At 38.1% G+C, this 17067-nt stretch overlaps 3 protein-coding genes across 7 annotated transcripts; 2 read left to right on the forward strand and 1 right to left on the reverse strand.

Moving 5' to 3' along the window:
• Positions 1 to 1693: 1693 nt before the first annotated feature.
• Positions 1694 to 5900, reverse strand: LOC105968972 (Pentatricopeptide repeat (PPR) superfamily protein). 5 transcript variants are annotated; one of them, XM_088811604.1, is made up of 5 exons: positions 4165 to 5900; positions 3176 to 3877; positions 2874 to 3005; positions 2658 to 2772; positions 2407 to 2575 (listed from the first exon to the last, which is right to left on the reverse strand). In XM_088811604.1, the coding sequence occupies exon 1, from the start codon at positions 5635 to 5637 to the stop codon at positions 4207 to 4209; it is 1431 nt and encodes a 476-aa protein (XP_088667730.1). In that variant the 5' UTR covers positions 5638 to 5900; the 3' UTR covers positions 2407 to 2575; positions 2658 to 2772; positions 2874 to 3005; positions 3176 to 3877; positions 4165 to 4206. The 5 variants fall into 5 exon arrangements, with proteins under 5 accessions (XP_088667727.1, XP_088667729.1, XP_088667726.1 ...); XM_088811601.1 differs by having other exon boundaries at positions 1694 to 2772; positions 4062 to 5898; XM_088811603.1 differs by having other exon boundaries at positions 1694 to 2772; positions 4083 to 5895.
• On the forward strand, positions 3024 to 3921 carry LOC105968973 (transmembrane protein, putative (DUF679)). Its single transcript, XM_012993688.2, has one exon. The coding sequence runs from the start codon at positions 3091 to 3093 to the stop codon at positions 3745 to 3747; it is 657 nt and encodes a 218-aa protein (XP_012849142.2). The 5' UTR covers positions 3024 to 3090; the 3' UTR covers positions 3748 to 3921.
• Positions 5901 to 7236: 1336 nt separating the features above from the next.
• On the forward strand, positions 7237 to 17063 carry LOC105968647 (homeobox-DDT domain protein RLT1). The gene is made up of 19 exons (XM_012993279.2): positions 7237 to 7980; positions 8377 to 8841; positions 9471 to 9550; positions 9958 to 10248; positions 10336 to 10425; positions 10536 to 10700; positions 10807 to 11029; positions 11331 to 11431; positions 11539 to 11625; positions 11802 to 11954; positions 12045 to 12194; positions 12608 to 12817; positions 12892 to 13294; positions 13409 to 13590; positions 13673 to 14182; positions 14449 to 15072; positions 15174 to 15278; positions 15427 to 15687; positions 15872 to 17063. Exons 1-19 carry the CDS (start codon positions 7854 to 7856, stop codon positions 16751 to 16753), a joined length of 5109 nt encoding a protein of 1702 aa, XP_012848733.2. The 5' UTR covers positions 7237 to 7853; the 3' UTR covers positions 16754 to 17063.
• Positions 17064 to 17067: the final 4 nt, after the last annotated feature.

Raw genomic sequence — 17067 nt, forward strand, 5'->3', positions numbered from 1 at the left:
TATATATATATTCTTTTACTTACTAATCGAGTAATTAATTAGGAGGCACATGAGTAATCTTCCCTTTTAAAACAGGTAATTCACAGGCTGTTTACATGTGTGTTTAGGTTGGAAGAAAGCTCCTTGATTAAAAGTTGTAATCTATGTAAAAATTTAGTCTGTGTTTATAACTTTAAATAGAGTATAATTATTTAATTGAATAAAGGCAGACTAGCTATGCATACTAATTATGAAAGTTAAATTTGGGTTATGGTTGCAAAATTTGAAAGCTGATGGCATAGATACGGTTCCTAATTCTAGTCACGTGGAATATTTAAGAGGAATTGATGTTTGGGACCCTGTCTAATTTCTTTACCTACTCCATTAATTTAAATTTAATTAATGTATTATTGCTGCTCAACTGATTATGCAGCAAATTAAATGAAAAATGTTCTGCAAGGAATAGTCGTGCGACAAATGAACTTTTGTTAACTGACTTAAGTTCGAATCACTTAGCGATTGTTTGTCGCTTGGTGAAACTTGTCACATACAGTCAGCCTAGTTTGCTTTACGTTTCTCGTATGATTTACTAACTATTATAAGAAAGTGTAGGTTCACCCAATGCACCTATATAATTGAGCGTGAGTTCCTTCGTTATCAATAAAAATTGAATGAAACATCGTCTACCAAATCAAGTCCCTCCTCTCAATGCAAGCCAAATTAAATATTAAGAAAGTTGGGGAAAAATAAACCTATGTCAAAATCATGAATAGTGCAAATAGAATAGAAAATAAAATGCATATAAATTAGAATTGGGATTTTGTTGGAAAAGATGAACCAACAGCTGGCAAGTATCAAAAGCCCTAGAGAGAGATTGATTGATTGATTGCTAGGGTCTATGGCTTGCATATAATTTTTTCTTAGGTTTTTTTGGTTGGAATTTTTCTATCTCTTATTGAGATAGGCTATTTATTTGATTCTGAGAAAATTCATAAAATGACGAAATTAGGAAATTGAAAAGATGACATATAAATATGCATCAATTATGATCATGACAAGAAAATACATGTTTTAATTAATCTAGAGAATTGAAACTTGTTATTTCTATGCTAAGCCTAATGAAGGTATGTCGGGTGAGTTTTGAGATTTTACAATTCATCTAAACACACCAATATGAGTGTGGGAGGTTATGAATCAAAAATTTATCCGGCAGTATTTCACGCCGATGTATCATAGCATATACGAATAGAGTATTTCTATGCTACATTCAACGAAAGTTACTTAGGGTGGATTTTATGAGTAAATCAATAGTGGTATTCTGTGACATGAATTTTCTTTCAAAGTCTTGTTAGTACTAAGATCTTAAATTAAATTTGGATGGATAAAAATAGAAGAAAAAAATATTCTATAAGGTCATACTAGCACTGAAAAATCATTTAAAAACAAGATGATTACTATTGTTAATGAAGAGGAGTTCATTTTAATTAAAATCCCGACAGATTTATATTTTGAATAAAGAACATATTTGTTATTACAATATGCTGTTGTAGCCAATAGTTGGTTTGAAAAGCAAAATCATTGTCATTTTATGATTGGCACTCTTCTCTTGCCATAGAAAAACACCACTCCCTAAATATAGGGAATCGAAGTTCAGGCAGCCAATCATCTCTTTACTAGCAAAATAATATCTATTTACTAAAGTCGAAAAAGAAAATTTAAAAATAAAGAGGGTCCCTGCTTCTAATAAGTACTGATAAATAAGCATGACAAGAAATAACACTCCTTTTTGTGCTTTAAATTTAACATACATTTTTGTGCAAATTTTTGCTTTCTTGTCACCACTCGAAAACCTTTAATTGCATTTGGGTCCCTTTATTTTGTGGGTTTCTCAAAAGTACGAGCATACTAATTTTAAGGAACAGTATGATGCCTATTTTTATTTTTATGATCATGGCATTCTCTACTTTTAAATGATGAACACCTACTCTAAATGCCACAACTTCATCAATAATTTCATTCTTCAGTCTAACTATGCTTAGGTGCTCTAATTAGCAAGCATGATTTCTTGCAATGATTGTAAATAATTGATGTGTTGTACTGCAACATTGATTAGGCTTAGTTGCCTCGGTCACACTTACGAACAATGTTTTACACTATAGAAGTACACAAATAACTACCCACTAACCACAGATACACATGTGTGCATGTGTTATTATGTGTGAATGAATGGTGCAGAATCACCCGGTGTATTACACGAGGTGTAGCATCTACAAAGACCCATTATTCATAATCATTTATCGGTTCTTAATGTATATATTATATTACTCGTTGAAGTCCACCCGATGTAGTTATGTAGGACAAACTTTGGGCTCTTTGGTTTGAATAGTTGTAAACTTTTCAATTCCAACTAAAATTAGTGGGCCCAAGTTTAATGGAAGGGTTGGCTTAAAAGGCCCATTTAAAAGTAAAGAATAAAAGCCCATAAGCCCACAAACTAATTATGGGTTCTTTAATGGTTAGTGTTCTAATTTAGACAAACGTGTGACATATATAATCCTAAATCGTGCCCGCTTTGTCATGATGACGTAATAAAACGCTTAATAAAAAGAAGAATTATGCTATTTAGGGAAAAGGAGAAAAACAGTAAAAGCAGCAGAACAAGAGCAAAGAAACGTCACCTTAAAAAACACGAGTAAAGCAGCACAAGAAATCCATGCTGAAACTTTGCGTCTCAGCAAAATAACTGCATTCAGTGACGTCCCAAATCCCAATCTAATAAACTTCTACTCCATCCTTCCAAACATAAAAAAATTGGAACACCAAAACGTTACTCGAAAGCTCTGATCCCCGAAAATTAAAGATGACGATGAAGTACTAACTCATCACCAACAAACCTGGAAAGGGAAATTCGTAATGTGCAAAAAATCGTGCCGAGAAAAAAGTTGCTTGTTTATGTTTCTTGCAAGGCAAAACTAGCTTTGCTCGATTGCCTTCCCTTCCACACAACCCAATCATTCTTTACTTGCCTATAAATAAAATTTATCATCACAAATAACCCCGGATCGTAAAATCAAGAATAATAAATAGCCAACTAAAAAAGCTTCTTGAAAAATGCAGATCAAAGTGGAAAACGAAAACGGAAACGAACATGCAAACGGATCATCTCAAGAAATCTGCGAAGAAGAAGTGCCCTTACTTGCGTACAAAGGCATACCCGAAGTGCAGAGAAACCCAATCCAGCAAGCCATTAGCGAGACTTTTGCAAGCACTGCCCACCTAGCCAACCTTCTGCCAACTGGTTCAGTGCTCGCCTTTCAGCTTTTATCCCCAATATTCTCGAATCAAGGACAGTGCGACTCAGTGAGTCGATTCTTGACTGGTGGGCTGGTGGCACTCTGTGGGCTGTCTTGTATTTTGTTGAGCTTTACAGATAGCTTCAATGACCAAAAGGGGAATATATATTACGGTTTCGCCACGTTTCGTGGCTTGTGGATCATAGATGGATCGGCAACTTTACCTCCGGAGGTTTCAGCAAAGTATAAGCTAAAATTTATCGATTTCGTCCACTCGTTGATGTCGATATTGGTTTTCGCAGCCATTGCACTGTTTGATGAGAATGTGGTGAACTGCTTTTATCCGGAACCTTCAACTGGAGTGAAAGAGGTCCTCACAGCAATGCCGGTTGGAATTGGAGTAACCTGCAGTATGCTGTTTGTTGTTTTCCCCACTAAACGACATGGTATCGGTTTTCCAGTCACTGCCAGTTGAAACCCTGTCAATCAGCACTATTCAATTTGATTCAAAGATGCTTTTGTTTCGTGTAATGGATTAATATTTCATCTTATTCGTGATTAATGTTATTCCTTCCTGTCTGTAGTGTAACCACGCTGAACGGAACCTGCAAAAATGATAATCGAATGATCGTCACCATGTTTGTAGTTTTCGGTCTCTTCTACTATTTCACCAAGAAAGAAATACAAAATTAGCAAACGCGAATTATTTTGTATTCACAAGTACAACACGATTTCCAAAAACGTGATCGGTCAATTTTAATTCAATTCATATAACAACAAAGAACGAACATGTTAGCAATCAATCTTAACTCTTCAGCACTCCAGCTCGTCATGAAAAATATAGAAATGAAAAACCTCGATCCAAGTGTATTCGGTAAAATCTGAGAAAGACCTGATAGCCCTCGACCATCAAATTCATATCGGACAAAAACAGCTACGCGTTCTGAAATTCATCTATCAGCTTGGCATGTAAAAGTTCGGCAGCTTCACGCACTTTCCTCCTATCCCAGAATCCACTGAAAATAGCATTCCACGTTTCCTCATCGGGAATGCATCCATCGACCACCATCTCATCCAAAATCCGAGCAGCTTTGTGCAGATCCGTCTTGCAAAAGCAGCGAATAAGAGATTCAAAGGTTTTCATCTCAACCGATATGCCTCTCGTACGCAAGCCCAGATAGATGGGAAAAGCTTTGTTAGGACAACCCTCGGCACAGAAACCTTGTACTACTCTATTATGAACCCGTACGTGTAGACCCCACGTTACACGGTTGGGAGTTATCCCCGAAAGAACCATTTCATCGAGGAAGTTAGCTGCCTCCTGAAACTTGTTCATCTCACAAAAGCCGTTGATTATTTTCGAATACAGTCCTGCATCAGGTTTCAAGTCCTGAAGCTTCATTCGATCAAGAATCCGAACCGCTTCAGTAATTTTGCCTTCGCTGCAGAATCCGTGAATCAAAGAACTGTAGGTGATCGAATTTGGAACTAGGGATTTCCGAGTCATCCTCTCCAAAAGCTCCATGGCTTGTAAAGAATACCCGTTCTTGCAAAGACCGTCAATGAGAGAACTGTACGTGTACACGTTGGGCTCGACGCCTTTGCTCTTCATCTCCTTGAATAATTCCAATGCATCGGCCAACTTATTCGACTGGCATAAGCCGTGTATCAGGCAACTGTACGAAACAACTGACGGCGAACAGCCTTTCGCTTCCATGTCGATCAGAAGCTCTTTTGCTTCGAGTGTTCTCCCATGTCTACACAACCCATTAATCAAAGTCCCGTAAGTATACGAATCGGGAGTGTGCCCGTGCTTTGGCATCTCGTCGAAAATGCGAAAAGCAGAATCCATAGTGGCGGCGGTCTTGCAGAGTGCTTTGATCAACACATTAAGAGAAGGAACACATGCCGGAATTCCCTTCTGCCTCATGTGGCGGTAGAACTTGAACGCCATTTTCAACTGGCTTTCGCTCACGAGAATGGAGAACACCGTTATGTAGGATTTGGCTGTGGGCTCGCATTCGTAGTCCTTCGTCTTACCGAAAACCCTCATCACCTCGAGTGGCTTGTGGACTCTTGCGTATGCCCTGTAGACGGAGAGGAGTATGTCTTCGGTGATTTCGCACTTCTCTCTCTTCATTCTGACAAGCATGTCCTCCGCCGGAACGAACTTGTTGGCGGAGAGAAGGCGGCGTATCATTAGGCCGAACGTGTTCCGGTCGTGGCGGAAGCCATTGGAGTACTCGGCGGTGGCTGCATCGAATATGGAAATTGCTTTATCCAAATCTCTTTCTGAATAGATTAAACCCTCGACGAGGGATGGCGTTATTTGCTTCGGCCACTTCGTCACTGACTTACTACCCATTTTCAGTTATGTTTTTCTCTTAGGCGTTTCGTCGAACAGTTTGGAGTGCTTGGACTGTCATAAATTTCCAACAAGTATTGGATCGCAGCAGTGAAAATCCATGTATCGACGTAAGAACGATCGATGATAGGCGGTCCAAATTCAAATCAGACGGCGAGTAATTGCCGGTTAGCCGGAGAGGTGGCCACTTCGATTCGCTCGGCGCCGCCTCTTTCTCAGTTCTGCACAGATTTTATTTTCGTTTTCTGACAGTGTGTTGGTGGGTGTTTTTTTACATGTACAGTGGTAATATAATATCCGGCCCAAAAAAAGGGCGGGTTCTATTGCAAATTAAAAAGACCGGCCACACAGGTCACATCTTAAAAAGGGCAGGTTAGTTTCAATACCAAATTGTTCTACGTTAGGGCTTTGTTACAAGGGCCCATTATTCAACAATTAATTTGGATTTGATGGATAAAATTTCACATGACCTTTGTTTCTATTATAGTTAGGGTGAAAATCGGACAGGTCGAATATGAATTACTACTCTCGAAATATTTCATTTTTTAATAGGTGAAAAATTAATTACAATTATGTTTTGTAAACAGTTGAAAAAATCGAAAATCAAAATTTCGGAAATTGGAACGGAAAAACTTGTTCGAAAATTGAAAACTTTCGGATCGGAATCGGCGGAATCCGAAGATTTCATTTTATTAGTTCACTTAAAATACTCAAACCACTCGATAAACTTTTACTCTCTTACAATAACTTGCAAAACACACGAGATATATAAAATACTTTAGGCATAAGTCATGCATGACAGAATATTCGGTTTTTTTATGGTTTGACACCATACTCTCTTACTCCACCAATAAAACCATATATCTACGAGGCAAGAAACCAATTTTTCGATAAGAGGTGAACTTTTTCGATAAGAGGTGGAGTTTAGTTGATCACTTCAACTGCAATAATTTTAAAGATAATCGAATATATTTTACAATAAACTACTTAAAATCTAATTGTATTTTTCTCGATTCAAAGATTATTGCAGGACAAGACAAGGTAATCCATTGGCAATGACCTCACACGTACCACTTATTTGATCATGGATTCGATTCAAAATTGAGGAACCATTAACTATCCTATTTCAAAAAAAAGTTTATTTAAGTTCAGTTAAGTTAATAATAAAATACAATTCTAAAGACAGCTAAAATTTCATAAGAATTGTATTATCTTTAGACCAACTCAATTTATTTACACCCTAATTTATAATCCAAAATGAAAGTCAAAATTGAGTTTTGAAAAAAGAATTTTTAAAGAAAAAGAAGAAATTCAATACTCGTATTCGTATATGTATGTAATTAATTCTTAATAAACAATTATGTATCATATTCTAGATATATTTACCATGGTTTATAATTTTATTGTTATCGGTAATTAAACCGAATATAATCTAATAAAGTGGAAAATAATTGGACCCAAATCCTTTTTTAGAAGTTCGGGTCAAAATTCAACCCATTAATAATAGAACAATTTAATTGACGGCCCATAATGTATAACAAAGCCCGAAACCCGTATATGAGATTCGTTACACCGAAGCCACGAAACAAAAGATTACAAGCCAAGCAAAGTAGCAAACCCCCAAAATACCAAAAAACACCTAGAACCATATAAGCAACTCTCCAGCTTTTAACACCCAATTTTTTCCCAAAAAGGAAAATTAAAAAATAAAAAAATAAAAAATACAGAAAAAGAAGAGTCAAGTCAAGTTTTATAAAATCAAGACAACAAAAGAAAGAAAAAATTAGAATACACACCAAAATTTCTTTTACCAACAACAAAAAAAAAAAAGAAAAAAAAGAAAAAGAAAAAGAGATGGAATTTGATAGAACCAAGAGCTACTTGTATTACTGTAGCAACTGTTCTTTATTTGTTGGTTTTAAATTCAATCTTATTATATTTAATACAAATCCATCTCCGGATCCCAAATTTACATTTCTTCCTTGCCTTTGTTATTCTCAATTCGCAATCACACCTGTCTTTATATATATATATAATAAATAAAATATCCTCCCCATTTGTATTTGTGTTTAACTTTTTTTTTTTTATTTATTTTGTGTTTAATGTGCATCACATGCCCGTCAAATTCCTCTCTCCTTTTTTTTTTTTGTTTTCTTTCCTGCCGAGATAGGGAGAGCGATTAATTTAGGGTTTGCTTGGCTGCGGATTGATCTCTAATGGAGGCTGGTTCTGATGGAGAGATCAACAGGAATATGAATCAGAGCCCCGCCGGCGGGTCTAAGAGGCCTAAGCGTCAAATGAAGACGCCGTTTCAGTTGGAAGTGCTCGAGAAAACCTATTCAAGTATGTGCTCTTTTTTTTTTTTTGGGATGTTGTTCTTCTCTGTAGTTGTTCTGTGTGTGTGTGTGGGTTTAATTATTTGGGCGAGTTGCTTATTTTCTGGAGTTTAATTTGAGTAATCTGATGATACCTTGTGTGTGTTCAATTGGGGTTATGTGCTAGTGTTTTGGTGACATTTTGTAATTTTTGACCTTTTTTAAGTAGATGAAGATTTGTGACTGAGCCTTTTTAAGTAATTTTTTTTTGTTTTGTAACTGTTGTTTATGACTTCGATTGAAAATTAATTTCACTAGACTGAGTGAAGGAGACTTATGTTGCTGAAGATCTAAATGTGTTGGTGAGTGTTGCATTGGAACCACTGAGTCATCACATTTGTTTTACTGTGGTTCTTTTATGCAGTGGAGATGTATCCATCCGAGGCAACTCGAGCAGAGTTATCAGTTAAATTAGGTTTAACGGATCGGCAATTGCAGATGTGGTTTTGTCATAGGAGATTGAAGGATAAGAAGGAGTCGGTGGTCGGGGCAGCCATAAAGCCACACAATCCTGCGTCAGTTGGGAAGAAGAGATTGACCGAGTCTCCTAGAGAGGAATTGATGACAGTTGAGCCTGTCAGTGGTCATCATGCCTCTGGTTCTGGATCAGCATCTGGCTCAGGGTCAGGTTCAGGTTCGAGTCAGTTCGATAATGGAGATGATCAGCCAATGGCGCCGACAAGGTATTACGAGTCGCCTAGGACAATCATGGAGCGTAGAGTGATAGCTTGTGTGGAGGCACAGCTGGGCGAGCCTTTAAGGGAAAATGGACCAATTCTTGGAGTGGAGTTTGATGAACTGCCTCCTGGTGCATTCGGTGCACCTATAGGTACATTTATTTTATGTTATTGATTATATCTTGAACATCGACATTGTGTTTTGGCTGTGAGGTTTAGAAGACCAGCGTTGTTTATATTAATGTAACTGGTTCTCTTTGAAAAAAAATGAAAATAAAAACCAAAGGACTTTGATAATTTTATGGTTTTCGAAGGATATTAGCTCTATCTCAAATCTGATTTGAAAAAGGGTCAAGTCAACAATTTCATTGTACTTCATAATCCATCAATATTAATGGTGTCTTTGGTGTAAATCTGGGAGTCATTCAAGGTTAAGAGATTCTGCCACTTTCTCTGAGTGGCTGGTGGACTATTAACTCGTGTAGGCTTGCTTCTATTTGTTGTTAATTTTGATCAAGAATATGAAAAAATAAAAACTAAGATGTATGAGAAAATTTTCTTTTCAGTAAATTATCAAATTGTATAAACAAAAAGAGCAGAAATTCGTCGGACCAGGTCAATGCGGGTATAAAGCTAAAACGGTCATATACTCCAAAATGATTTGGGACTTCACCGGTGGTTTGATGTTTCTGTTTTTTTTCTTTCTCAAGTTGCATCTTGTGTTTGTTGGGAATCCCTCATATAAACTATTAACGTGTCTCTCTATTTTTTTACATAACAGTGCAGAGAGAACAACAAGATAGATACAGACATTCTTACGATAGCAAGTTATATGGGCAATACGACTCGAAGCACATCAAAGTTAGTTCCCTAACTTCGTAGATGAACCTACAATGTTTATAAACTTTTAACTTGTTTGCATACGTATACTGAACGACGAATGACAGGTTGGTTGCAAAAACCAGACCTATAAAATTTGTTTTAGGAAAACCTTTTTGTATCCATTCTGAAGATTGCATATGTTATGATGCTTATTCTCTCGATTATTGAAATATTTTTTTGAACTAAAAGAAACCTCACACCCGGACCCCCCACCCCCTAGACAAAAAGATTACAATTTAAGGAAGGCTATAAGTAAAAGAGAAAATAAGAGGTACTCAAGCGAATTGAAAGATTGTGCTGTGTGTTCACACTAAAATGAAAGACTAACATCTTTTATTTCAATTTAAATAATCAAATGGTTATAGTTTTAGAATTTTGATAACCAGGCAGCATCAACTGGTCCTCATGAAGCAGTGGAGTCTAAAATTAGGATTGATGCATATGGGCATGTGGCTGCATCATACCCTTATGAATCACCTGTTGATGGTCACACCTCAAAAAGTTCATCTCATATGCATGGAAATGGGCATCTTCCTAGGGAATATGGTACTGAGGGGCAGGTGTCAAGCATGGATATATATTCTCAGCCAGGCAGGCAGATGCAGTTCCCATCTCCGATAAACACAGATTTCACTACACAGAATGATAATAATTTGCATATGGGGAGGAAGAGGAAGGTACTTCTCGGATAATTGGATTTTGTGCTGCCAACTTTTTCTGTATTTTTCCGTTGGTGCATTCTGATTGTTAATTACCTCGCGCAGACTGATGAAGCTCGAATTGGAAAAGAAGTCCAAGCCCATGAAAAGAAGATTCGGAAAGAGCTTGAGAAACAGGATCTTTTAAGACGAAAGGTTTGGACTATGCTGTCTCGATTTAAGGGTCTTGACTTTATTTTAGTTAATTTACAGAGCATAAGGATTAACCTTTTTTTGAAATGTGGTACTTAATTTTTTTTTCATAGAGGGAGGAGCAAATGAGGAAAGAAATGGAGAGACAAGACCGTGAAAGAAAGAAGGAAGAACAACGAATGATGAGAGAGCAGCAGAGGCAGGAGGAGAAGTTTCAACGTGAGGAAAGGCGTGAAATGGAACGGAGAGAGAAATTTTTGCAGAAGGAACTTTTACGGGTATGCTTAAGCGTACTTATCACTGCTAATGGCATCACTTAAGCCCAATTTTTTTCTTATTTTTTTAGTGAATATTGAACTATCTTTTGTGCTTCTGTATTTTCAGGCAGAGAGAAAGAAACAGAAAGATGAACGTCGCAGAGAGAAAGAAGCAGCAAGACAAAAAGCTGCAATGGAGAGAGCAACAGCACGTAAAATTGCTAAAGAATCCACGGAGCTGATAGAGGATGAGCGTCTGGAATTAATGGAATTGGCTGCTGCAAGCAAGGGATTGGCTTCAATTCTGAGTCTTGACTATGACACGTCACAGAATCTCGAGTCGTTCCGAGGTTGGATAAGTAAAGTTCAACTAATTACGTATTAATATTGTATGATATGGGGTCATTGCCAAACCGTCAGAACATTATAAGAACCAGTCAAATGTCCTTGGGTATTACACCTTTTATTTTCAACCATGTTTGCCTGCTTCCCGTCATTAAGTATCTAAAACTAGATCAGTATTAATTGCATTGGCGATTTGTAAATTGTTGCAGTTTCCAGCCAACTTTTTGACTGTGTAAATTGGTACTATTTTAGATTGAGTAAGTAGCACCATGCTTCTTAGTACTAATGAAACTTTCTGCCGTTCAGAGGCTTTGTGTGAATTCCCTCCAAAGTCCGTGCAATTGAGAAGGCCGTTTGGGTTTCAACCTTGGATAGATTCAGAGGAAAATGTTGGAAACCTTCTGATGGTATTTATTTATGATTTTTTTTCCTTCAAATAATATCTGCTTTCCTTTATTTTTTTTCTCTGGAAATGCACATGTTTTACAAGTGTGCCAAATGATGATTGAATCAGGTCTGGAAATTCTGCATGACATTTGCTGATGTTCTTGGGCTTTGGCCTTTTACCATCGATGAATTCATACAAGCTCTTCATGACTATGTGAGTTGCAAGCTGCATTTAGATTTTTTATACTTCAAGGGTAGCTAATCTCAATTTTTACTTTCCTCGTCCTCTATATTTTCATCTTAGGGTAGCTATGTTGGTATTTAGATTGTCGATCTCTTTTGTGGAGAATGGGGTTTCCATCTCAAGTGTTCATGTTTCCTTTCAAACAGGAATCAAGGCTGCTTGCTGAGATACATATCACAATTCTGAAACTCATTGTAAAAGATATTGAAGATGTTGTGAGAACTCCTTCGGGTGGGCCAGGCACAAACCAATATAGTGCTATTAATCCTGAAGGTGGACATCCTCATATTGTTGAAGGGGTAATTACTCCGTTGCAATGCCTTTCAATTGCTTCATATGTGATCATTTGTGTTTGCGGCAGTTATATTAATTTCCTATTATCATAGCAGGCATATTTGTGGGGTTTTGACATACGAAACTGGCAGAAGCACTTAAATTCCTTGACATGGCCTGAAATATTAAGGCAATTTGCACTCTCTGCTGGTTTGGGGCCAAAATTGAAGAAAAAGGGCATTGATAAAGTTTCAGCCAACGACGAGGTACCTATCACCCACCCACCCACTGCATCCATATGTAACTTTTGAATTTGAGGATTGTGATAATAAATGTACACTGGAGCAGAGTTTTTTCTTTTTCTCAACTGCATCTATATCTAATTTTTAAATTTGAGGATTGTAATAGTGAACTTTCAGGTTTATTTCGAGGAGTATCGAAAATTTATAAATATTCTGTAAATGAAATGTTTTGGCTAATGCGTATGCAATTTCTTCATCTCACATAAATCCAGTGGCGATACTGCACAACCACAAACAGACCGTTAAACACTTAAACTGCATAGTCACTATAATTCACTTATTAGTTCTTCGTTCGTATTTGGTGTCATCACTCCCCAACCATGTACTGTTAAACATTATATTTGCATCACCATTACAAGACATTTTTAATTTTTCAGAGTAAAGGCTGTGAAGAGATAGTATCCACTCTGCGAAACGGTTCAGCTGCTGAGAGTGCTGTTGCTATTATGCAAGAAAAAGGATTTAGCCTCCAACGAAAATCAAGGCACCGGTTGACTCCAGGAACTGTGAAATTTGCTGCTTATCATGTACTTGCCCTTGAAGGAAGCAAAGGGTTAAATGTTATTGAGCTTGCAGAGAAGATTCAAGTAAGCCATAAGAATTTGTAGTTTTTTTTCTTTGTTCTTTTCTTTTCCCCTTCTAATATTGTTTTCTTTTCTAGAAATCTGGGCTACGTGATTTGACAACGAGCAAAACTCCAGAGGCTTCTATATCTGTTGCCTTGTCAAGAGATCCAATACTTTTTGAAAGAATTGCTCCTTCTACATACTGTGTACGGCCAGCTTTCAGAAAGGATCCTGCTGATGCTGAATCAGTCATTGCTGCTGCCAAGGATAAGATACAGAGATATGCAAATGGTTTTCTATCTGGGCAAAATGCTGACGAGGAAGAAAGAGATGATGATTCGGACAGTGATGTTGCTGACGGTGCAGAAGCTGATGCTATAGCTCTCTCTTTGGATGCAAACAAAGATGGTGAATGTAACGAACTTGACTCCTGTTCTGGTGATGGTAAAGACAAAGTTCCTGCTGCTGATGATCTGCAAAATGGAATTAGTACTCCTGGTAAAATTTACGTGTTCCCTTGCTTCTGTCTGCAACTCATCCTGCTGTATTCAATTATAGAAGCTGCAATGTACTATCACTAATAGTCACTCTTTTTTTTTTTCCTTTCTGAAGGTTTTGGGGAGAGTAATCCTGATCAAGGTACTGAGATTGATGAAAGCAAATCAGGTGAACCATGGGTTCAAGGACTCACTGAAGGAGAATATTGCGATCTATCTGTTGAGGAGCGTCTCAATGCCCTTGTGGCCTTAATTGGTGTTGCTAATGAAGGGAATTCAATTCGTGTAATTCTAGAGGTTTGACTTTGTGATGGTTTTCTAAACTGACAATATAAACACATCATCTAGTCCGGCGTTCTAACAAATGAAATTGTTGCAGGAGCGAATGGATACTGCAAATGCTCTTAAAAAGCAGATGTGGGCTGAAGCACAGCTAGACAAAAGGCGTATGAGAGAGGAAATTGTCTCTAAGTATTATGATTTTTCTTTTGGTTCTGTACCAGAGGGTGGTCTTAGTCCACTAGTTGTTGCAGAAAACAAAATATATGACCCAACAGTAACCACCTTAGGAAAGGATTATCCTTCTGCTGTGGCAGAGGGTATTCATAATTCCGTTGACAATCGAGCTCAGGATACAACCATGGATCAGTTTATTCCTCCACCTCAGCAGAACGGACATACAACAGAGAGGTCGCGATTGCAGCTTAAATCTTACATAGGCCATAGAGCAGAAGAACTGTATGTTTACAGGTCCTTGCCTCTGGGCCAAGATAGAAGGAGAAATCGTTATTGGCAGTTTGTAGCTTCAGCTTCCTGCCTAGATCCTGGTTCAGGCAGAATTTTTGTTGAATCACCCAATGGCAACTGGAAACTTATTGATTCTGAGGAGGTATTTACGTGTTTGTTTTGCCTTTCACCCACCCTCTTGTTCATCACTTTCTTTCCGGCGTTATAATTAGGGGCTGTCCCCTTGTTTTACATCTCTGTAATGTATTTTGTCTTGGAAGTAAGGAGTGAGGCATCAACGCTGGTAGTCAGTCTAAGTTAATTCATATATTCTTAGGACATACACTTGATGAGTGTTAACATTTCATTTTATTTCATGTTATTATGCTTTTAGACTTTGTGCAATAATCTAATTAGTTATTTATGCAGACATTTGATACTCTTTTGGCATCTTTGGACACTCGTGGGGCTAGAGAATCTCATTTGCATATTATGTTGCAAAAAATTGAAGTCAGCTTCAAGGAATGTGTTCAGAGGAATTATCGGTCATTCTCTGATATTTTGGATCACAATAGGAACAAGGGTGGTCAAGAAGCAGGTGGAGGAACTTCTAGTCTCGGTTGTGGAAGTGTTGAGAGTCCTAGTAGTGCAGTTTGCAGTTCAAATTCTGATATTTTAGAACCATCAGTTTCCTTCAGAATTGATTTTGGAAGGAGTGGAATAGAGAAAAAGAACCTTCTGAAGAGGTATGAAGATTTACAGACTTGGACGTGGAAAGAATGTTTGAACTCTTCGACTGTGCGCGCCTTGGCATATGGAAAGAAAAGGTGCTCGCAGCTATTGGGGATTTGTGATGTTTGCCTTGCTTTTTATGATCCTAAAGAGGACATTTGCCCTTCTTGCCATCAGATTCATGGCAATGTTGGTCCGAAAGGAAATTCCCCCGAGCAGTTTACTGGTGAAAAGAGTATAACAGATGGGACTGACATAATCATGTCAAACTCATCTCCACCCAGAATCAGATTAATTAAGGCCATTGTAGCTTTGCTTGAGGTATGTTTAATCACCTTACCTTAATTTTTTTTCTGCATGTCTAGGCATCTATTCACATGCCAAGCTTTTATGCTACTAATTACCCTCACCATATCTGACAGGTCGCTGTTCCATCTGAGGCCCTTCAGTCTTCTTGGACAGAAGACCTTAGGGAAACTTGGGGCTTAGAGCTGCAGAGATCTACATCAATCGAGGGTCTTCTACAGGTATTAGCACTGACTAACAGTATTCTATCATGGAATGCCTATCGCCTTTTTTCTTAATGCCCTGAACTTTTGTTCTTTTTTTTGTTTTTCCATTTTAGTTGAGACTGCCGATATATAAGGTTGATCATGTTCTTGAAAATGTATGCAGGTCCTGACTCAGTTTGAGGGGTTCATAAAACGTGATTATCTGTCAGAAGATTTTGAGACGGCGGAAGAATTATTAAGTTGCGACTCATCAAGAGGTGCTGCCAATGGATTTAAGGACCCTGGATCTGTTCCTCAACTTGCTTGGATACCAAAAACTACTGCTGGTGTGGCTCTGAGACTTTTGGAGCTCGATGCATCTATCTTCTACACTCCAAATCAAAAGGCCGAGTCTTATGAAGAAAAGAAAGTAGAGGCTCTTCCAGTTGAGTCTCTCTCTCTCCCCCCTCCCTCCCTCTCTCACGCAGACACACACACACACACACATAGTACCACACTCTTATCCATACTGTACACCTTAGTATGGGGTTTCAAGCATGAACATTATCTTTGTAGTTCACATTTTTTGAGTGCAGAATCCCTTAAAACCTTCTTACTGCTGCGTGCAGAACTTTGCTTTAAGGTACGGTTACACAAAGGACACCCAAAAGGTCGACACTATGGAGTTCGATATACATGGACGTATAAAGGAGGAAGACTGGGATCATCACACACCTGGCAGTTCTGGGTACAGGCAAGTGATTCGTGGCCGAGGAGGAGGCGGCCGCCCCCGTGGTGGAAAGTCTCAGAAACGAGTCATGGGCTCATCACAATCTGGCAAGCGTACTGGTAGTGCAAAGCAGCAAGGTGAGCCGTTGACGCAAAGTTTTATGCAGCACAGTGTAAGAACACCTGGACAGAAGCATGGACGGGGTAAAAGAACCGTTCGGAGGAGAAGAGCGGAGGAGCAGAAAACCGTTCCTGTAGAGAATCTACGGGATTACTTAAACAACGAAAAGGGCACCTTTCGGAATAATAATAATAATGTTGAAAATTCGGTTAATTTTAGGGCTGGAAATGTTGTGGTTGAAGAAGATGAAAGCAGCAGAAGCAGCAGTAGCATGGAAGAAGAAGCTGGTGATTCTGATGATAATAATGGTAACGAGAACATGTACCAATACGAGAGTTGGGGAGGAGCAGCTGCAACTTATGGTGTTCCTCCTAATAGAAGTAATGAGATGGTAGAAATGAGTGAAGAAGAAGACGATGCTGATGGAATCGAGGAAGAAAATTATAACGATGAAGAAGAGGAAGAAGAAGAAAACGATGATGGTGAAAATTTGGGGAGATATAGGGAGTTTAGTGAAAATGATGGTGGTGGAAATTTGGAGGGACATATGGGATTCAATGAAAATGACGACGACGATGATGATGACGATGATTCGGATGGAGACGAAGAACAGAACCGCGACCATGGTTCTCCGTCGGTTTCTGAAGACTACAGTGACTAAGGCCACCAAACTTCGGGTGATTCCGGTATATTTTAAAGGTTTGATTCTCTATTGTGATATATTGTTTTAGATGTGACAGTTTTCATATTGTAAGCTAGTCTTCCACCAAATTTGTTTGGTGCTAATTATTTCACTGTACTACTTCACATGGTGTTGTTGTCTACCTATCAGGTTACAGAGCTGTTGGATAAGCATATATTATGTATTGTTCCCCGAAAATGGATGTACATGTGTTATATTGTTAAGCTTGAATAATTATATTTTAATTTTAAATATAATCTGAGAGTTGTGTTGGTATTAGGCACAATAATCTA

This window comes from Erythranthe guttata, chromosome 13 (assembly GCF_056151865.1).
Source record: "Erythranthe guttata isolate IM_541 chromosome 13, IM_541, whole genome shotgun sequence".
In the NCBI taxonomy this organism is placed as follows: domain Eukaryota; kingdom Viridiplantae; phylum Streptophyta; class Magnoliopsida; order Lamiales; family Phrymaceae; genus Erythranthe; species Erythranthe guttata.